The 23,182-nt window shown below is 33.4% G+C and overlaps 1 protein-coding gene across 5 annotated transcripts in view; it reads right to left on the bottom strand.

Annotated features, from left to right (window-relative positions):
* CCSER1 (coiled-coil serine rich protein 1) overlaps positions 1 to 23,182 on the bottom strand; it is a 1,404,567-nt gene that overhangs the window by 595,940 nt on the left and 785,445 nt on the right. For 4 of the 5 annotated variants that reach the window (XM_043438592.1, XM_043438589.1, XM_043438591.1 and 1 more), the window contains one exon: positions 17,832 to 17,909. In XM_043438592.1, the coding sequence (XP_043294527.1) occupies positions 17,832 to 17,909 (78 nt within the window). Of the gene's footprint in view, positions 1 to 738; positions 1,844 to 17,831; positions 17,910 to 23,182 lie in introns of those variants that run through there. The other variant, XM_043438594.1, reaches the window with a different exon arrangement.

Here is a 23,182-nt window from a genome sequence, read left to right as displayed (position 1 = left end):
TGGAATACAGTGCAGTGATTTTAATGATTCTTACACACTTTAAAAAAAAAAGTCCATTAATTCCTATTTTTAATTCATGTCTAATGTAATCAGAAAATACAAAACATTTTAATAGTTAAATGATCAAGCTACATAACAAACATTGCTGGAAAGTCTGAATATATTTCACCATGAAAGTAAAATGATTAACTGATAAACATGTTCACTGATATATATTCAGCCCAATTCCATTTTAAAAATATTAAAAAAAAAAAAAAAAAGGTTTCCAAGGAAGCAGCCTGAAATGCCTTACTGGTATTAAAGAGCAATCATAAAATAGTACCTTTTCAGGTTGGTGGTTTTTTGTCTATATTGACAGTTTCTGCTACATTGCTTTTGAGGGAAAAAGTACCTTTCTTTATTGACTTAATCTACTTGCTAACACATCTATTTTTTCTTTTGTATCCTAGTCAAAATATCTTTAATTGAATTTTTTTTTCCTTACTCAAAATGATATTGACCATTCAAGCTGATAAAAATCTTTACCAGAGGAGCGCTTTATTGTAGGTAATGGAATTGCTCACATTATCTACACTTAAGGGTTTCAAATGTAAAGTAAGACAATAAGTAGCAACAGATAAGAACAGAATAAACTTTAGAAAACTGTTAGAGGAACAAAATCATTTTGGTATCCTGAATCATAAAAAGATGTATTTTATGTTTTTAAAAGAGCAAAGTCAACAAGGACACATACAGTGCTTTCAAGTGAATAAACATTTAGTTTTATTTTAATACCATGATTTAAACCCAACTTTCGATCATGCATATTGTATGTTACAAATGAGTCAAATAACTTAAGAAATTTCATAGCATAGTTCTAAATGTTACCATCATTAACTATGATTATTTCACTTCCTGTTTAAAAAAAACACAGAATTCAGCAAAACCTGCTTTCCTCTCTTTAGCCTTAGGGCTCTTCTGTTGCCCTGCACTACGGGACTGAGACATTTCTGAGCTCGGTCACTTATCCTTGCAATAAACTACAACATGCAAGAGTGCCTTGTTGCTACCCGGACATTTGATAATTAAAGTGAGGTATTATAGAAAGGTAATAAACAAGGACACACAGAAATCAGGCAGTGATGCCAAGTCCAGGAGACAGGGTTTTTTATTTTTTTAATGAGACATTGAACAAACTTCTCCTCAATATGAGGTCAATAGCCAATAAACTTTCTTCATTTGTTTAGAGATATAAATTTTTTACTATCTACAGAGAATAAGACTCTTCATGATTTACTTCATTTGAAGACATATATTTTCATCTTCTGATCTCAATGCAAGGGAAAAATAGAGGCAATTTAGTTCTTCAGTAAGAACTGTTATGCAATGATGGGCCTAATTAGAATCACTGCTTTCAAATTTATCTAATATACATAGAATATATAGTGAAATTAAACAAAGACTACAACCAGAGACACAAATGACGTGGATGAGAAGGTTAAACAAAAAATATGTACTGCCAAGTGGAATATTATATTTAGGACAGCTGCATATAGAGATAATTTAAAATTAAAGATCTATTTTTGTTTTAAAAATACAGCAAGGTAGGAATGTTAGTTTAAACCACATCCACTAGTAGTTTATGCAATTGTGTACAAATACAAAAAGTGTGAAATATTTGGAATGGAAACATTTCTGTATTATATACTGAGAAATAGCTAATGCAAGAAATAATGAAAAATTGATTTGATATTTAGCATGTCAGATTTGTGATACATTTATTATCAAATAATGATGTAAGCTAGGTTGAAATATTATGTACTGGTTTAAATAAACCTTCAGTGCATGTAGGATTCCACAGGGCCTTGAAAAGAAGAAAACAAAAATAAATAAATGAATGACATCAAATTAATAAAATGGAATAAACACATACTTTAACATGAAGGTTTAAAATGTTTAAACACAAATTAAAAAAAAAAGCACACAGACCAACATAAATCTATTCTACCTATGATTTTCTAAGTGAAAACTGTTATTAAAACTGATTAAATATATTTATACTAGTAATGTTTCCAAGCTCCCAATTTCCAATTAAATACTTTACAACCGAACACAAGGTGGAAGAGTGAAGACCAGTTAGCAAAATTTTATTCCCTTGGTTTTATAAATGGAGCGAAAAAATAACAGTTTTACTCAATTCTTCATATAGTCTTCATTTCCAGATAACTAAATAATTAATAGGTAAGTCTATATGGCTCTCCTGATATTTTTATAGATCATCCTGAACACAAAGCTCCAAAAGTATTTTCAACCTACCACAATTATTAATACTTTATTCTTTATTGAAATTTTAAGTGACAGGAAATTAAAACATTTCAAAATATTTCGCCTTAAAAAAAGGAACTCCATTGTTCAGACAATGTGTATAAAAATAAATAGAGGGTCTAAGAAGTCTAGAATATGGCAGCTGCTCCTAAGGAAAGCAGAATTCAGTTGGAGAGACAGAAATGATATAGAAAAGATTAGCCATACTACAAGATAATAAGTTCCATGTCAATACATAGGTGATATATACATAAATATATAGAGCATATAACAATATCTAGTACTGACAGCTACAGGATAAGTTTTCAGGACTAGTAACTGTGGAAGTTATTCAATGGAAAGAGAGATCACTCCAGATCAAGGGTAGAGGGTTGGGTTTGGGTTTAAAAAGAGAGGAGGGGCATTCTAAACCAAACAGTTAAAAACAAAACAAATCAAAAACACTGAACAAGGGAGACAAGAATTAGCAACTTGTGTTGGAGCAGCTTAAGTGGAATAAAAGGTTTATGTTTGGGAAGAGTTAGAGCTAAAACTGCTTAAGTAGGAAAGAGTGTAATTTTAGTAGCTAGAATGCTGGTTTGAGTAATACGGATTTTATCTTTCAGGCCTTAGTCAGCCATTAAGAGTTTTAAAGTAGAAATACAACATACTGCAAGCTGCATCTTTGTGATTATTTCTTTTAGATTTATCTGTGATAAATACATATAGATTAGAATAAGTAGAGACTTGAAGTAGGAAGTCAAGACCAAAACCAATGGAAATCCATCCTAAAGCAGCAATCAGTACTGGAAGGTGACTGTTCCTTATAATCCAATTTGTCCTACAAGATGTTCCAGTTTCATGAACAGTTGATCCACCACTCGGGTTACAGCTGAGGCACCATCCTCAGGTCTTCCCAGCTGAGTCTTCTGTCATAGTGAAGGCACAAGGCTCCTACTTCACTGGACTCATCACTAATCTCATCTTTCTGCTTATTTACACCACGGTCCTTTATCACCATGTGAAACTCTGTCTCCTTTCTAGTAGACTTCCTGTCCTCATCCACAAGACAACAAAGTTTATGAAGAAAGAAAACTTGTGTACTTCTTGTTCACTGCTACTGAGAGAGTCAATTGGCAGATTGATAAGAAGTCTAGGGTCCCCAAGGAGGAGAAAGGAGTCTGGGGCCCTCAAAGTGGAGATAGGGGTCTGGAATTCTCAAGGAAGAGGAAAGGACAAACTTTTTGTGTCTACATTCCTTAAAGCCTTAGTCAATTACACAACTCAGATAAAACTCTGTACAAAGGATTATATAACAACAAAGTATCCTGTTTGAGGACAGTTTCTGAAGACAATTTCTTGAGGACAGTCCTCCTTCTTGAAAACCTTGTGACTAATCCTGATATCTTAGAATGTATATTATGGGAGTGGGTCTGGTAGGATCTTTCTATTGTTAAATTCTAATCTTGTTATCCTAAAATGTAAATTGTGGGAGTGGGTCTGGTAAAATTTTCACAAACTTGAGACACTCTTTTGATTCATTGTAATAACTAATTAAAAGGTATATAACTCCATTGCTAACACTAGCAAGGGGGCACTCTTTCTGCCCCCTTCTGATGTCTATGTCAGAAGCTTTCTCTATCTCTTTTATGCTTTAGTAAAAGCATAGAGCAATCAAGCCTCTTTTCTGGCCCCGGATTGAATTCTTCTCCTCCAGAGGCCAAGGATCCCGGCGTCTTTTGTGGTTCAGCAACAACCTTTCATTAACAATCTCAATGCCGGGACACCTTTTTTACTTTTATTTTTTAAATGATTATATAAATGAAAAAAGGTATTCTCTCTTGGAGGTGGAAGTAAACTCAGGGCTTTGCTTGTATGTGCTACGGAGAAGCATTTATGTATTTGCCAACCAAACATGTTATTTAAAAAAAAAAAAAATTGTCCAGAATCATTAAGGCTAACATTTAAATGGATATTCAGTGTTTGGTATCTGTTCCTCAAATGGTAGCTGAATTAATGTAAAAAGAAAATATATTTTATAAATTTAAAAAATCTAGAATCTATATTCCAGTGTATTTTATGACTCCTAACATTCATGTTTTTAATAAAGCTCTAACACAGATTCCCCTTTTAATATTCTAAAATGAAGGAGAACATATAATAGATTAAATATGTTAGGTGAGATAGACATCATAAAGTATATGACGTTAGCTTTTGCTTCTATAAGAGTTTATAATATTCTATATTTGTCATGAGGACAAAAAGTCTCAATAACTCTCTGTCCTCTTTAGCTAGCAGAACACGAGGTGAGGGCAGGAAATTACCAGGAATATTAAAGCTCAACTAATGAAAATAAACGGTTCCCCTTAACTTGACTGTAGAGACAACAGTAATTTGAAAAACAGGGTACTTTTTTATGGTTAACCACTCTGGGGATATTGCAATGGCTTTACAGCTTCACTGTTTCACATTAATGTAAGTCAAGAGATTATTCCCTATCAGAACACTGATGTTTCCTCTTTTTTGGCAAGGACTGGGTAGGGGGGCTTCCCAGCCCTCCATTTTGTGAATGAGCCATCACTAAACACTTTCCTGTTGATGTATATTTTGTGTTGTTTTCATCTTTAACTATTATAAATAATACTCATAAAGGAAGATCTTATAGAAAAGCTATTTGGTATATATGTATATATATATGTACAAAACATATGTACTATGTTAAGTTCTAGAGACAGTATTGATAGATGGAGAATAAAATCATGTACATTTTTGTTAAGATTTTTCAAAATCTCTCTTGATAGGGAATTATAATATACAACAATGCTATTCTTTAAAGGGAAAATACTTGAGAAAAGTAAAATGGATGTTTAAAGGGCCACATGATTGAATAATACCTGGCTATTTAAACTATAAAGTAGAAGTTATTAATATTACAGTACAATAATATCCATGCTAAAATATGTAAACATGGGTATGTTTATGTACATATATTTACAGGTATACTCTGGATTCAGTGTCTGTATGTTTATTTTAACATGATAAAAAATGAAAATAGAGGGGAAAAAACCTTTAAAAGAGTAGAAAATAATACATACACTCACAGCAAGCAATGTTTGTCTTAAGGCCCAATAGTGACTCATTACTGATGTGCCCTTAAAGAAGAAAATTTAATCCTTCCTGACTAAATTAGAGTTTGTAGCAACTTTACCACAAATTAAAAATAACTAAATAGCACTTTGGGAGCAATATAAAATGTTTCTTATAACCTTAAAATTTGAAACACACTGTATTTCTAATTCTAGTCTTTTCTTAGACTAAAAAAATGACTAATTTATCGATCTTTATGTTATACTTTTCCAATGCAAGAAAATACGTAACCTATTTATATTTCTTTTTGAAAATTACACTATTAGACTAAAGCTTAAACAAGTTTTCCTGTAATTTGATGGATTAAATCCAAATCTGTAAATCCACTTACAAGTACAAAGCTCATAAAATAATGACAAACCTGAGTAATTCTGATATGTGAAGAACTATGACTCTTTAAGTACTCTGAATTGCAAATTTCATTCTTTTTGGTATAAATTTTCAGATATGTATGTTTAAAATTCTAATCATCATCTTAAAAATGTGGCATCATGCAAGAGTGTAATTTTCTGATATTCTTACTTTATAGAGCATGAGGTTAATGTTACATGTGGCTCTCTTTTAGGAAATTTTCTGTAATGCATTATTTGAAAGTTCCAATTCCTTTGCCTATTTGGTATGAAGCCAAACATTTATGGGAGTTATTTTTTCTTTGGTTCTCTATAGTTATTTATAAAGTATTAAAACACTTTACATCCTTATTTTGAAACAATAATACATGACTTACCGACTGAACAACAAAAAATCCAATATTTTAATGTTTTTTCCTCAAAATTATTACTGCTTCTTTTATTGGCAGAAGATATAAGCTAGTGAAGGTGAATAGAACTTGTCATCCCGAAATCTGTCTCTTTAGTATAAAAACTGCACTTAATTAAGAAAATGTGATTTTTAAGAAACTACAGACACAGAAGAAGCTTTGAAAACTGAGTAAAGTTAGCCTTTCATAAGAAACATTTACATCATAAGGGAACTCTCCATTTTTAAGACTGTCTCACTCTCTATACCAGAAAGAAGATGTTGACTAAATCTCTAGAAATTCATGTCAATGGAAAGGGCACTGACTTAAATCTTTATAACAACCACAACCTTGTTTACGGTGTTGTTCCTGGTAACCCCCCCTTAACTTGCCTCCCCACTGCTACACGTTTCTTTCATTTCTAGCTGGCAGTGGTATTTAGTGTTGACTTGGCTATTTTAGGGAGTTAACTCAGTTTCTATGTATATATCTTCATGTAAACAGAAAATATACACGTAATTAAATTTTTGCTTTTCTCCTGTTAATGTCTTTTATGACAGGAACACTCAGTCAAGAACCTAGACAGGTAGAGGGAAAGTTATTTTTCTACCACTACAGTTTTGAGATCCACAATGGGACCTGCTGAAGCACCATAGTTGCTCTGGAGTCTGCACAAGGGAATCTGGAAAACTGGCAGAAGCTAGCCAAGGGTAATGTTTCTTACCAAAGGCAGGTCTCTTGGATCTGTCTCCCTATAGACAGATAGATATGCCTTTTGGGATGCCTCCAGCATCTATGGTCAAGCCATAAAAAGCCTTATTGGTTTGAGATGCTTTGAGATCCTATAAGATCCTATAGGATGCTATAAGATCCTACTTGTCAATAACCAGATGATGAATCCTATGAACTGGAAAAACTTATATATTTGAATAAAAAATTAGAGAGCTCTCATTCTAACAATTTTCTTTTTGGTACCTATGGAAAGACCAAATTGAAAAGAGGACACTAAGAATTAAAATGCCCTGCCTTACAGATTCCTCTAACAAGATAAAATCACAAAGCCTCATTTATCATGCCTTTCAGCAGATATTATCACATTTAGAGAACAGTTACAAAGATTAGTGGACATCCACATTCACAGAAACCATGATTGGTAGCTAAAGGGTGTTCTTCCCACCCATGATTGCACTGTATTTATCAGATAAGACAGAAGGCCTCTTGGGAAAATCTGCTCACAGAAGAAATAGATGACCAGTTTTTCTCCCAGGCCCTCTTACAAACGATCAAGAAACATCAGCTAGAGGCTAATGTTCAGGTACTGACTTAAACAAAAGTAGAGGCTTTCTCCTCAAAAGGTTAATTGGTCTAAGGTTGAATTGTACTCTTAGGGAAAAACAGTAACACTGCAAGGCCTTTGCTGAATGCTCTATATACATTTTCCAGAAACGCATACTGCACTAAACCCTAAAGCTCCAGGATTTTTCCATTTTAGTTGGAAATCCTCTACCTGATATAAAGTAAACAGAAAATAATGTAGTTGGATGGGAAGTTCAGTCCCTTGATATAAAATTCAGGCTACAACTAAATTCTTTGAGGAATTAGAAACAAATTTGCCTTTCAAATCTTTGCAAAACCAGAGCTGCAGCCCTAGAAACAATTGCAAGTCCAGCCTTTCTTTTTTTTAACCCCCTCCCTCTTAAAGTCCTCTATTCATCTCAAAATGCTTCCAAAAGGTTGGTGCTGTGTACTTAGTCGCATCCGACTCTTTGCGAGCCCATGGACTGTAACCCACCAGGCTCCTCTGTCAGTGGGGATTCTCCAGGCAAGAATACTGGAGTGGGTTGCCACGCCCTCCTCCAGGGGATCTTCCCAGCCCAGCGATTGAACCCAGGTCTCCCTCATTGCAGGTGGATCCTTTACCATCTGAGCCACCAGGGAAGCCCAACACTTTAGAAAAATAAGGAAAGCTTAAATAGTAATTATTTCAGGTCTCTGATAACAGGTAAATATACCCCATTTTGGAGAAAATTTGGATATTTTCTCTGTGTCTTTGAAATGTAAACTTTCTACCAAATCTTAAAATTTGTCTATTCCATCTTCTCTAGAACCTAAGAACCACTCTTTGAAATGCAAACTTTAGGGAGATGTTTCTTATCAGAAATAGAAAAAAGGAGTTATTTTTAAAATGGGCAAATGAAAAATTCCGTCTCTTTTACAAATACTAGGGGGGAAAAAACCAAGAACAACAAAGACGATAATAACAAAAACAAAACTGCAAACATCTTAATGGACAAACGTCCAGAAACACAATTTGGATCCATCTGATCTCAAAAACTAGTCAAGTACTAGTAATACACCTGACTCATAGCTAAATTTTTTAAATGAAAGCTATAAGATCTATATTTGTATCTGTATGTTTATAGATGTCTATATATGCATGTTGTAGATGTGTGATTTTTTTCTACCTCCAGATGTCACTGTCAAAATTATTTTGTAAAAGACCTCTACTTAACTGACTTCAAATAAGTGCTTTATAAACTAAGTATTCCTGAAACTTTCAGAAATATAGTAATCCAATTTAAAAAAAATCACAGAATATTGAACAATCGCCAGTAAATAAAAGCTATCTGAAATTTATTGGTTTAATTAAAAGACATAACTTCAGTGTTATTAACATTAAATATAATTTGACATGTAACATTCATTCTATCTAGGTTTACTAATCAAAGAACTTCGTACTATCTCTATTACAAAATTTATAGGCAAGACAAACAGCTTAGGATGATGGCTGACTTTGTCTAATGTCACACAAAGCTTTCAAAAATAATTGAAACATAACTGTTGAGAACAAGTGATTTAAGTAGGATAAGAGTTTTTAGTTTAGCTTTTCAGCAATAATTATATATTACTATATGTCTACTTAAGTAGTTTCACAAATCTTTTTGGTAATTTCCGTCCTTAGAGTTTTGCTGAGTAAAGGGATAGAATCTTATTGAATACATAAATTATTTCCAAATAAGACAAAATATTAAACAATTATTACTGAACACAGGCTTATCTACTTTTGACTTCCTATGATAGAGGAACTGATTATATTTGGGTTTGTTAGTGAACATTTCTTGTGTCACATTGAAAGACTTTACTATTAAAAAGATGACAAACTTCTAGAAACTATAAAATTTATTAATAATTAATTTGCCAAGGTAAAGAATACTGTAGTAATATACACCAATCTGCCTACCAATGCAGGAAATGCACATTTGCTCCCTGGGCTGGAAAGATCTCCTGCAGAGAGAAATGGCAACCCAGTCCAGTATTCTTGCCTGGGAAATCCCATGGGCGAGGAGCCTAGCAGGCTCCACCACAACAGTCAGAAGTGACTCAGTGACTAAAACAAAACAGCCACATACAGTCTGTAATTGCTTACTTCTTAATTTTCACTATAAAGTTCATAAAGAGTTAAGAATTCTAATTCATGTGATTAAAACTACTAGAAACAAAGGAAATACTGTATGCAAGGGAAATAATATCTGTTCTTGGCTAAAAAAAGGTATGAGGTATAAATTCCTAGAAATGTGATATATATTTCTATATATTTTAGGTTCAATCTGAAATTTTTTATGGAAGTTACTGAAAAGTTAATGTTTTTAGGGAGTCAATGTGACTACTACCTTTAAAAAAGTTAAATATTAATTCACACAAAATATGACATAATTAGGTCACAAATATACCCAGCCAATATTTTTCTAATTCCAATGTAATCATATTAAAATTTGAATAGCCATTTAAAACATATTAGTGTATAACTTAATTCTTATTATATACATGCAAAAGTTTAAAAATTTGCATCTAATCCTATGCTGTATAATAAAAATAGTAAATAAATGTAGGTTCTTTTTTAAAGTTATGTCCTGTAAGTATTTGCGTGTATATATGTGTTTAGGTATATATACAGCTTTACTGATGGGCTTCCCTGGTGGCTTCAATGGCAGATTATCTGCCTGCAATGCAAGGCACTGGGTTGGGAATTGGGAATCAGTTCCTGGGTTGGGAAGGTCCCCTGGAGAATGGAATGGCTACCCCACTCCAGTGTTCTTGCTTGAGAACAGCAGAGGAGCCTGGTGGGCTACAGTCCATGGGTCGCAAAGAGTCAGGCACTGCTGAGTGACTAACACTTTATATATTTATCTGTATAATATTTTTATACTTATATTGCAAGGATATGTGTGTATACATATATAACGAATAAATTTCATTTTACAGATTTTCTTACTTGTAGACCACATTAAAGGAAACCATTCCTTTCACTAGAAATCAGTAAATATAAACACTCAAAGATTTACATTGAACAAGTACTTGAGTAAATTCTTAGAACTTAATACAAATTATGATTAGCAACAATTCCATAATCATGATAAATAGACACTGAGAGATGTCTTTAGTATATATATTTTGTTTTCTTCCTTCAGAAGGGACTCTCTTTTATGCAATGACATTTAGCATACTGGAAAATACTAAAATGACTTCTAGAATTTTCTAAGGAACTATCAGAAATTTTGAAATTAGATTTCCTATAGAGATGGCAATCTCAGATGGAAGTAGAAGTGGGTTGGGAAAAATTTTCTTTTCAACAAATATCTACATTTCTTTTCTCATATCAGTACTATCACAGAATCAACATAATTTTAAGCAAGTATGATCCTCACTATTACTAGCTGAAGGAGAGCAAAATATACTACACCAAAACATGCTTCTTTGACAAATGGTTTATCTTGAGCTTATTTTTAAGAAATAGCAGGATAAGCTCTAAAAAAGTAAGTGATCTTTTGTAAGAAGAATTCACATTTTTAAGATGAACCTCTGTTTGTAGGGGTATCTCCCTCTCTGTACCAGGAGGAGGAAAATGACCAAATCTCTAGAAAATTTTATTTATGAAGAAGGCACCAACTTAAATCTACATAACAATCATATCCTTTGTTTACTGTATTTTTTCCTGGAAACCTCCCATAACTACCCTCCCTACTCCCATCCTCTTGCCTTCAGCTAGAATTGGTGTTTACGGTGGTGGTTTAGGCAATTTCCAGGAATTACTGCTTTCCTGGGTATCTCCCATTTGTACAGGCAGTACACATGTCACTAAACTAGTTTGTTTTCTACAGCTATTTTGTCTCTTATTGTTGTAGAGTGGGGTCCTCGGCCAAGAAGGGTAGAGGGAAAGTAATTTTTCCTCCCCCACATAATTTGAGCTATATAAAATATTTGTGGGTGTGCTCTTTTGCTTTAATTAATATTTCTACAATTATACGAGTTTTCTTGGTTAAAACTTAGCCTTGCTATTTCCCCCATCAGCATTTCAACCACAGATTCACTTAACAAAAGAACTATCAGTTAACTAACACCAATTCTATGTAGCAAGAACTAGACCTGGAGACATTCCAGGAATGATCTAGTTCCTACATGAAGATTCAGGATTTTAAAGGGAACCATTCAATGCAGTATGTTAAGGACAATTGCATGTTGTCATCCATGCTTAAAAGGTGATTTTCACCTCACCTGGCTGTCTATGCTAATTTGCATTTAATATTAACATGTCTTCTAAAAGGTGCAAAGTAGTCACTGCAAAATATTAGTTCAATATAACAGAGAGTAAAAATGTAGGGTAGCAATATGTACTTCTGTATGATTCTTGTGAATAAAGTAAAATAATGCATACTGATTTGTTATAGATTTTTTAGGGTTATAAAAATAACAGTCTTTTAGTTAATTTATTCATTTTTCACCAAGTAATTACTGAGTACTTTCTCTATTCACTTTTAGTAGCATATCTCTAATAAATGGGATGTGTAGATATACAATGAAATCTAATTATACATTTAATGTTTATAGAGTTAGCACTGCCTGGGCTGAAGAATAGTGGTACACAGACAGAGTAGAGGGTGGAGACAATGCAAGCGAAAAAAAAGAAGAAAAGCAAATGTAATTTACTTATTGAACTTGATTTTACCCAGCTTTTTTCTCAGTGCCTATGTAAGTGAATATGATCTTAAGAGGCTCAGCAGGCTGTTCCCTCGGGTGGCCTGGGTTCCCCTCATGTGAGTCGCTTGGTACACTGGGTCTGATTCTGGGGTTTAAAGCCTATTTTAATAATAGAGGGCCCCTAAATGAAGCCAATTATTCTTACCCATGGAGCCAAGATAGATCAATTTGTTCTGATTGAGGGTCTTCAATAGGTTTCAAGAAGCACATCACAAAAGGATTTCTGGCTAAAAAATGGTGATTTTCACCTCACCTCCTTCAAGTCTCACAAAGATCTGTCACCCTCAGATCTGTCCAGATCACTCTATATAAAATTTCTGATCATAACCCTGACCACACCCCTACATTCACAATTATTTTTTCCGTGTTTTTTTCTCTTTTACATTACACTTAGGAGCTTCTAACATACCATATACTTTGCTTATTTATTATATTTAATTTTTTGTTTTAAATATAATAATGAGATGCAAACTCCCTGAGGGATTATTTGTTTGGTTAAAGGATGTATCTCAAGCACACAGAAGAAGGCCTGGCTTCCAGGAAGCACTTATCAATATTTGTTGAATGAATACATGCATGGATTTTCAGAAGTGATACCCTTAGAATGTTACCATTAGGTAAGCTGTGATTCCTCCATTAATTAGCAAACAACTGTGGCAGATGTTGTTTCCAGTGTTTTCATCAATGTTCTTGTCTGAAAATTGCCTTTAATGTAATATAAAAATTGGAGTTCAAAAGAAATACACAAATGAGACCCAGAAGGACACATCAAATGGTAAACTGCTTGTGATTACGAATGAATGACTTTGTTTTTTGCTTCTATGTTTTTGGCTTTCTGTTATGCACATGTTAACTTTTAAGTATTAAATGCTATTTTGAAAACCTTAAAAAAAACCTGAAAACCTGGAATATATCATTCAGCTTTAAACCCAATTTTTTTTTAATTTCTAAAAATCAACATAAATACCTGAGCTAAGTAAATATTAAAGAATGAAGCACATTGGGGGAAGGCACTCCTTTACTAAATACTGGATCACATTGAGGCATGATCATGATAAGTATTGAATCTAAGGAAGATGATAGCAACGGATGGGTCTAAAACAGATTTAAGAAACTACACTTTATTAACAGTCGGATGAGACAGCCTAATCAATAGTTATTCAATTCTTAGAATTGGACTTAACCGATGAAAGTGTTAGTCACTAAGCTGTCTCCCACTCTTTGTGATCTGATAGACAGTAGCCTGCTAGTCTCTTCCATCCACAGGATCTTTCCAGGCAAGAATACTGGAGTGGGTTGCTATTTCCTTCTCCAGGGGATCTTCCTGATCCAGGGATTTAACACTGGTCTCCTGCATTGCAGTCAGAAGACCAGATACCTTCTGAGCTACCTGGGAAGCCCGGGCTTAACACATAAGCTGACATAATGTATTAGTGTAATGGGGTCGCAAAGAGTCGGACACGACTGAGCGACTGAACTGAACTGAACACAAAATACTCTCCTGCTCTAATAGCTAATAAAACAATTACTGTAAAAACTAATTACTCTTATTCCTTACTTTATGAACTATTTTCATATTTGTTAGAATTCCCCACTACTAACTGTGCCAGGAGGGCCTGCAAAATTAAACATGAGAAAAATAGCATAGATTGCAAATACACAGGTGATTGCATTGAGTTTTTCAAAATCTGTATTCATAATGCAACTAGTTAAGTAGGAAGCTGTGTTTATAAAAGAAGTCCCACCCTTGGAAATGTATTAAAATATCTGCAGAACACACAGAGGTGTGAGCATACATTTCCATACTGATTTATGCTTCACTCCTGCATGACTGAGACATAATATGTGTGAAACCACAATTCAGCTGATTTTAAAATAGCCACATACAAACTATTAATAATATTTAGAATAACAGTGATGAATAATAATACCTGATGAAATACCTGGTAACTGTAAAACTCTTAAAGTATGAACAAAACATTCCTAGTTCAACTAAACACTTGTTTTAAGTATAAGTGTAAAATATATGCCAATGAGTGGAAGACCTTAAAATTTCAGTGTTTCTGCCTAAAAGAGCAATCTCAAGACACTGTGACTGTTCTGAGTCAAGTTTAGGAAGTAACTGAAAGGAAAATTTACACCTAAAGTTAATCAGTCACTTTGAAAATGACAATCTTCTGTAGAACAACAAAAGGAAGTTAAAAAATTGTCCATAATGGTGTCAAATTAATTAAAGGATCTGAATATTCTGTCAGAAAATAAAATTTCACTGTAGCATTTTGGTCATTCATTCTCAATTGCTTTAACCAAAATGTTATTTGCAGTAGTTCAAACTATAAAATTTTTATAGGCAGCATATGTGCTTTGTTGAAGTATCTATTTATACAGCTGATGTAATCAGAAGAATCTTGCCTACCTCTTAACATAATCTTGTAATCGACAACATTGCTACCTGACTACATCTATTCATCTTCCATCCTGTTTTAATAACACAACTGACACCTAAGAAATTATTTTTTGATCTTTCAATAAACTAAGCCTGTGCAGACAGAGGAGGGTGAAAGAGGTTAAATTGGCATTGATTATTTAAGACACAGTCATCATTTATTTAACAATCTCCCTCATCATAAGAACTATTGTGTTTATAGGCCTTTGCTGAGACACTCTGAAATTATTTTTAAATAATTCTTGTCATTTGCATTAGAAATCAGAGCATGTTGTACTTTAACATTAGTTTTAAGACTCTTGATAAATCTGTGGCAGGCTAGAAGTTGTTTATTGTACAAACCTTTGAACTTAATCACTGTAGTGAATTTTTGGAAATTTCTTTTAACAGTATTCATTATAATTAATATCTTCTGGGGATTCTATTTCCCATCTTAAGCAAAATGTGTAGTAACAACTATCTTCACAAGGATATTATATTAATAGATACTGTAGTCTCTTATATTCTGACATTCATGTCACTGAAACATGATCCATAAAGATCAGTAAAGAACAATTTGTGGCTAATATTGACAGCTTTAAAAAGAAAGAGGTGAAAACATCATCCATAATATGCAAGATTTCTACAAGATTTTTTTTATCACAAATACTATTGCAAATTTCAAACAGAATGTATGTAGGTGTGTGTGTATATGTATACATACACACTTGTGATAAAGATCAAATTATATTTCCTGAGAAAATGTGAGCAAATATCAAAGATAACAAATTATTCTTACTGCATACAAGAATATAAAAAATTATAAACAGGTATTGAAAATTATAGAAAATATATTTGTCATGAAAAAGTTACACTAATGAATAATATTTCAAATAGTTAACAACTCAGCAGATTTAAAATGCTTTACTTGTTTTATTTAAAATAATTCCCATCCCAATTTTTTTTTTAAATACCAATTGCCTCAAAATCTATTATGACAGTTACATCCAGTTACTGGTAGAAGGTTCTGCATGCGTATCATTGGTAATTTGCTGATTCTGATGCTTATGTCCTAAAATATATCACCAGAAGTACAAAATATGAAATCTTTAGAACATTATTCTATGTTAACAACTACCCAAATCATATCAGAAACTTGTACAAGGGGATCCTTTTAAGGACTCACTACTAAGAAATTATTCTTTAATATTACTTTTATCTAGTAAAATACATTAAGCTCTCATTGTCAGATAAGATAGGTATGATGAAGAACTAACTATGATCATGGCTTTAATTTTTATTTATATGTTTGGAGAATTAAATACCATTGAGATAAGACATTTTGTAAAAACAAGAAAAGTATGGGGCATAGACAGGCATTCAAATGCATAAGGAATATCTAGTAGCTACACTTAGCTACCTCCGCACAGATACCATTCATGTCTTAGGGGTCGTTTCTCACCGTCACCAATAGTGCTATAGATCTAAGAGGGTTACATTCTATAGTTACATTCAGTCATTTAGAAATTTTAGAATTTAGTCTGCTAAACATCAGTCTCTTAAATTGAGTAAAATGAAATATGAGTGCAAATGCATAAGTACTTACTTTTTCCTTGTTATAAGAATAATCACTACTTTTTAAAAGACTAGATTTCCACAAAGAACATGCATTAGTGAACAAGTGACTTCACTTTTTTGGAACTCAGTCAACTTGTTTGAAAATTGAGGGCACTGAAATAGGTGAATTCTGTTTACTTGCAGCTCCTGGGTTGAATGAATTTATGGTGAAATAAGATTTAATGCGGACTATGAATTTATTGTTCTTATTGGACAACTCTCTGACTCACAGATTTAAAAACATAGGATTATTAATTGTAAAATGCATACTGGTTTTATATCTCAAAGACCTAAGCACAAATAATACATACTGGAAAAAAAAATTAAACAATAACTTCTCTTAAACAGATAAATATTGAATTAGTGCACTAAAGCATATCTGAACTTACTAAAAACATTTACTTTTAAATATCTGAAACATTATCATTTAAATATCAAAGCATTGGAAGTGAAGAAGTATTATAGTCAGAATATTGACATCTAGAATATTTAAGGTACTAAGAATAAACCTGAAATGAATGTAAGAGAATAACTCAACAGAAAGGGATAGCTTTTAATGTTTTTTAATTAAAAAATAATGCACATAAGTATCTGAAAACCATTTTAGCTGAAATTCAAAACTTTGGTTTATTTCCAAATAGAGACAGAGAGCTTTATGTTACCTATGTTAATGTACTTTGAAAGGCAACTTAAAAGGAACATCCATGTTTGTTATAAACATAAGAACATGCAGATAGGCTGACATTTTATCATTAAACCCCTTCATGAAATCTAAAAGTATTTCTATTCTATTACTACTTGCCAATAGAGTAGTAAAAAGAATATTATTAAACTTTTTTTAAAAAGAAGAGTGTTCTCACAAATGTTAGGTTCAACATAAAGAAGATAACTCATTTATGTTTTATCGAAAAAAAATTTAAAGTTGTGAACTTAGGCAAAGTGAAAATTTCATAGCTTTGTTTAAGTAGATATTTGAATCAAAGTTTTCTGAAGTCATTTAGTGTTCCTGGAAGTCATCTTGTATTAAAACACGTTTTACAATCCTATTTTGACTGTTCAACAAATATTTCACATGAAGGAAAAAAAATGCTAACTTTCAATTAAATTACTTTCCGCAGCCCACACCAAAGCCCAAGAACTAAAATAGTACTGTAAATTTCTCTGCAAAGTTGTGCTCCCTTTTATGTGCCAGAATATAAAAAATGATGTGCTTGGCTCTTGGTGATTGCAAATATAATAACTTTATTAAGCTGTTAATAAATAAATCAGTATTTTCTTAAAAATAAATTGTCTTAGTATTCTAATACGTCTCTTGTACATGTCTGCAAATTCACTAATTCAGAAGGCTGTATTAAAGATGTTGGTTTAAAGAAATTAATAAGACATTGGTATGCTAGTCAGTGTCTGTAATTATCTTTTTCAGTTCCAGAAGGTATTTGGGGATTATTTAAGAGCAAAAGATGAATGGTGTACCACTAAATCCTATTAAATCAATGCATGGACACAGCAGCAATAGAAGTAAATAAGCTGTGGAGGTTTGAATACCAATAAAAAAGATAAAAATGGTTTTATATAGCTACTTACATCATAGCCTAGAAGTTCAGTTTGTGTGGATTTATCTACTCTCGAAGCAAACGCCTTCTGTAAGTGCTGAACTTTTTCCTGCAGAAAAAAAAAAGAGCAAAATCAAAACACATTTTTCTTTTGTAAGTCATGTGCTTCTACACTAATATTCCCCCCCTATTAAAATTTGATTACTGTACAATTCATGATTGTGCATGTATTTTGCTGTGGTGGTGCTTTACTTATCAATTTGAACATGCAGAGGTTTCATTTTCAGGTCATAATAACGTCATCTTTGGCATCTTTTCTTTTAATACAGGAACCACTAAGTCAGAATCATGGCTGAATGCTAGAGATACGCTTTGCTTAAATCCGGTATTAATTATGCTAAGTTTTCTATAAGCTACTGTGTTTTCTTTTAATTAAATTGAGAGGATTTTACTGATATAGTTTCAGACTGTTTACATTTAAGATTCAAAACATTTTCAGTAAATACCATCCTATTCCACTTTGTATATTTTAATTATTTATTGCTTCTAATTCTCTCCTTCCAAAATCTACAGATTTAGGAATCTGCCATTTAGGGGAGCCTACATGAATCCAACCCTGTTATAATTAAGAGATATAACACATGAACAAAGTTTGGGATTTCCTATCTCGAATGCAAATGTACTAATTCTGGTCTACTAATATGATTGGCTTCCCCCACCTCCCAGTGCAGGAGACACAAGAGATTCAGTCCAGTCCCTGGGTCAAGAAGATCCTTTGGAGGAGTAAATGGCAACTCACTCCAGTATTCTTGCCTGGAGAATCTCATGGACTGGGAGACTGGCGGGCTACAGTCCGTATCGTTGCAAAAAAAGAGTTGGACATGACTGAAGAGACCTAGCATGCACACACTCACAGTGACTGGGCCTCTGGCTGTGGTCTTCTTATTAAATGTGTCACTTAGAGTAAAAAGTATCTTTGCATATTTATTATAAAGTGTTCACTCTGTGTCTAGCACAGCTGGGAGTGCTGGACTCACATGATCACACCTCATCTTGGGGTTTTTTACTACGATTACCACCCATTTCAATGAACACTTCAGTCTACAAAGTTTAAGTTATAAAGTTTAACTTGGGTTTCCCAAGAAGTTCATGTGATTCCACTAGATTCTGCCTTTGTCTTAAGTCGATTTAAAGGAGAATTTTGTTTTCTTTACTTGGTCAATAAAATAGCTGTATAATATTTTAATGATAAAAACTGATATAACTCATCATTTAATTTTTTTCCAGGAAGAGATAGGAGTCATCACAAACCTCACTAACAATACACAAAACTAACGTTTCCTCTCCTCCCCTTCTCCCCTCAGGTTACTGCTCCCTTTCTCTTCCTTTCCCTCTTCTTAAGAAATACTCTTTTCCTTAAATTAAATTCACTTAAAAGTGAACACTCTCTCTTTCCCTTAAATCCTTCCTAAGATATGCAAGTTATCCAAGTTGGTTAACAAAATACATAATTTAGGTAAACATAATTTGACACTGATATGTATTAAAAAATACTTTATGGATTATTAATGGCCAAACTTTCTAACTTTCTTCTTACAAAACTTCTAGAGCTGCTATTCAGACAACAGTGAAATGGAGATTAGATAATCTAAGATGTAATATGTAAAGGGATGGTTTTCATTTTTTGAAGAGGATAAGAGAAAATGTGGCCACTTTTTCCAATATACATTTAAAATGAGAATTATCAAGTTGTGTTTATTTAGACTCCTATTAGAATGTTGGGAGAGAACAAAAAAGTAGTAACATGTAAGGAACCAATAACATTTGCTGTCACTGAATGGTTGTTTGGAAAAAAATTAGCCACTTGGAGTGGAAGTGATACGGGGTCTCTCTCAGGCAATGACATTTGTAAATATTTAGAAGTGAGCAAGACCCTGACAAAGATATACATATAAACAGCTACTAGTTCAAACTTGCCTAAGGAGAGACAATGAAAGGGACCATAGAAAGAAACGAGACTGTGGCAAATCAAGTCCATGACAGAGAGCATAGAATTCTATATCAAAGGATTTTAGGTTTATTTTAATTTTTCAAATATAATTTTGGAAACGAAATGAAAGGCCAAATAATATTTTAATTAAATTACCACAGAACTTATTTCAATACTTCCTTTCACCTTATATAAAAGAATTAGAAGGAAGCAACCTGGAGAAAAGAAACATTTGAAGCACATTAAAATTTATTTTTCTGGACCATCAATTAATTCCCACATGCATGTGATTTAATGTAGCTTTCTTTCAATATTTTTCTATGCAAGCAAACAACTCAATTTCTTCTTCCAGATTCTCTCAGAAGGACAAAGGAGTATTAAAACAATTCAATTTTTGGCAGATACATTTTAGAAGTAACGAAACCCCAGACAGACAAAATAGGTAATTGTCTTTAAGTTGTCCTTTCCAAGGAATGAAAGTACCAATATTTATTAAATTGTGTTTATTAAACTATAAACACACCCTTTTAAAATTCTGATTCATAAAATATGTGCTTATTAAATAGAATTAACAAATAACTATTACATTCTGTAGAAAAAGTAAGCAAAATAGGATGAAAAAGAGTAATTTTATTATGTATTTTTTTATTATTTTACACTGCTGACTTATATGACTTTTGAATATGTGGAGGTGTTGAATTGTACAGAATATTGCTATATGAATAAAAATATATAACAGTTTTCTCTCCAAATTTTTTATTAATCTCATCTAACATCAAGAGTAATACAATATCTGTATATTAAAATCAGCTACCATAAATGATGTTTATAAACCAAAGAAAACATACTTAGTTTACAAACTTGCCAAAGTAGTTATTTATATTCACACTTTCCTCTACTTCTATAATCTTTCAGTTCAGTTCAGTTCAGTCGCTCAGTCGTGTCAGACTCTTTGCGACCCCATGAATCACAGCACGTCAGGCCTCCCTGTCCATCACAAACTCCCAGAGTTTACTCAAACTCATGTCCATGGAGTCAGTGACGCCATCCAGCCATCTTATCCTCTGTCGTCCCCTTCTCCTCCTGCCCCCAATCCCTCCCAGCATCAGAGTCTTTTCCAGTGAGTCAACTCTTTGTGTGAGGTTTACCACTACATTAACAGAATATAGTTACACGCCAAGCACTGGCATCAAGTAATTTATATGAATCCTCTCAAGAATGTACAACGTTATTGTCTCTTCTTAAAAAAACAGGAAATTGGTCCTTAGTAAGTTGAAATTGTTGCTAAAGGTCACATAGGCTATTAAGTGAAAGAGGCAAGTTGGAAAACCTTTATCTCTCTTTAAAATCTGGTGTCCTTTCTAAAAAGATATTCTGACTCTGGAAAAGCTGCAGTGTTATTGCTGCTTCCACTTCACATATACAAGGACACATACCAAATGCATAGTCACTATACAGCTAGTATGAAAATATAAACTGCCTTTGCTCTTCATCCTGCCTAAATGCTCTAATGATTCCACTAAGTCATTCTGCTGTACTGTAAAAACAGTTTAAGTACACTAGATGGTGACTGCAGTCATGAAATTAAAAGATACTTACTCCTTGGAAGAAAAGTTATGACCAACCTAGACAGCATATTAAAAAGCAGAGACGTTACTTTGCCGACAAAGGTCCATCTAGTCAAAGCTATGGTTTTTCCAGTAGTCACGTATGGATGTGAGAATTGGACTATAAAGAAAGCTGAGTGCTGAAGAATTGATGCTTTTGAACTGTGGAGTCAGAAAAGACTCTTGAGAGTCCCCTGGACTTCAAGGAGCTCCAACCTGCCAATCCTAAAGGAAATCAGTCCTGAATATTCACTGGAAGGACTGATGCTGAAGCTGAAACTCCAATACTTTGGCCACCTGATGCGAAGAACTGACTCATTGGAAAAGACCCTGATGCTGGGAAAGATTGAAGGCCAGAGGAGAAGGGGACAACAGAGGATGAGATGGTTGGATGGCAGCACTGACTTGATGGACACGAGTTTGAGTAATCTCTGGGAATTGATGATGGTCAGGGAAGCCTGGCATGCTGCAGTCCACGGGGTCGCAAAGAGTCGGACACAACTGAGTGACAGAACTGAACTGAGGATTTATCAGCTTATTTCCTTTAAGAGCTGCGATTCCACAAAATACCCATTATTATAACCAACAAGGCATTTGGAACATGAGTCAGGAATAAAACAATAAAGTTTATACAGTTATAACACAAAATTGAAAGATGTAAAAAAGCAAACTGAAAACTAAATGTTGAATGGCATTAAGTTCTTTAAAAATAGGATTAGTTCAAGCAGGATATTCTAAAAGTATATTCTGCTTAAGCTGTGAGAATCATTTCTGGTGTATGTTTTATGCATTGGCCAGTCATAGATCATAAAAAAGTATAATAGGTACCATTGATAAATGTGTATTTTTGCACTTTCACATGTGCACATGCAAGCACATGTCATTGGGGAGGAATTGAGAAGGAGAAAATGTGATTTAAAAAAAGATAAAATAATCAAAAAGCTAGTAAACTTGGCTCTTGTTCAGATTCAATAGAGAAATAAAAAAAAAAACTGCACAGGCAAGTGAAGTTAAGACAATCTGACATCACAACAGCTTTACAACAATTCCTAAAGGACTCTAAACAGGAAAGGCCATGGCTAGAAACAGAAGCATCACAAATGTGAAAGATCAACAGTAAGGGCAAACATACAATAAAAGTAAGAAATCATCTGCAAACAAGCACAGAATCAAAACCACAACTGTCAAGTGAGTACAAATTCAGGATACAGTAAGACCCTGACATACGAATAGTTCCATTCTAAGAGCAAATTTATATGTTCAGTTTGTTCTTAAGTCCCACAAAGTTATTTTAGGTACCCAACTAACATAATCAGCTATATAGCATTGTACTGTGATAAGTTTATAATGATTTTCACACAAATAAAAAGCAGCAAAAAATAAAGAGTACATCTTTAATCTTACAGTATAGTACCTTGAGAAGTACACTAATATAGTACAAGAGCTGGCATACAGGGAGTGGCATCAAGTGAACAAGCAAGAAGAACTGCTGATTGGAGGAGGGAGAAGAGGTGGAAGATGTTAGAGCTGAAGGACTGTCAGCGACAGGAGATGGAGGCTAAGCTGCAATCCTACTCATGCCTGACATTGATGGCACAAGCTCTGGTTTCTTGCTAGATTTAATTCTGTCTATCTCTTGCGTCTGGACATTCTGGGCTTGAAATAAAGATACTGTAGTCCCGTATTCTACACAGTATTGTGCAATAAAGGACACAAAAGCAGCACACTTGTAGAGGGTGCATGCACATGACCATGAATGCCAGACATACAAACTAGCTTACGTGA

The sequence above is a fragment of the Cervus canadensis genome, chromosome 19 (genome assembly GCF_019320065.1).
Source record: "Cervus canadensis isolate Bull #8, Minnesota chromosome 19, ASM1932006v1, whole genome shotgun sequence".
Taxonomy (NCBI): domain Eukaryota; kingdom Metazoa; phylum Chordata; class Mammalia; order Artiodactyla; family Cervidae; genus Cervus; species Cervus canadensis.
The sequence above is the reverse complement of the archived record's forward strand: the minus strand, read 5'-3'. Positions and strand labels throughout refer to the sequence as shown.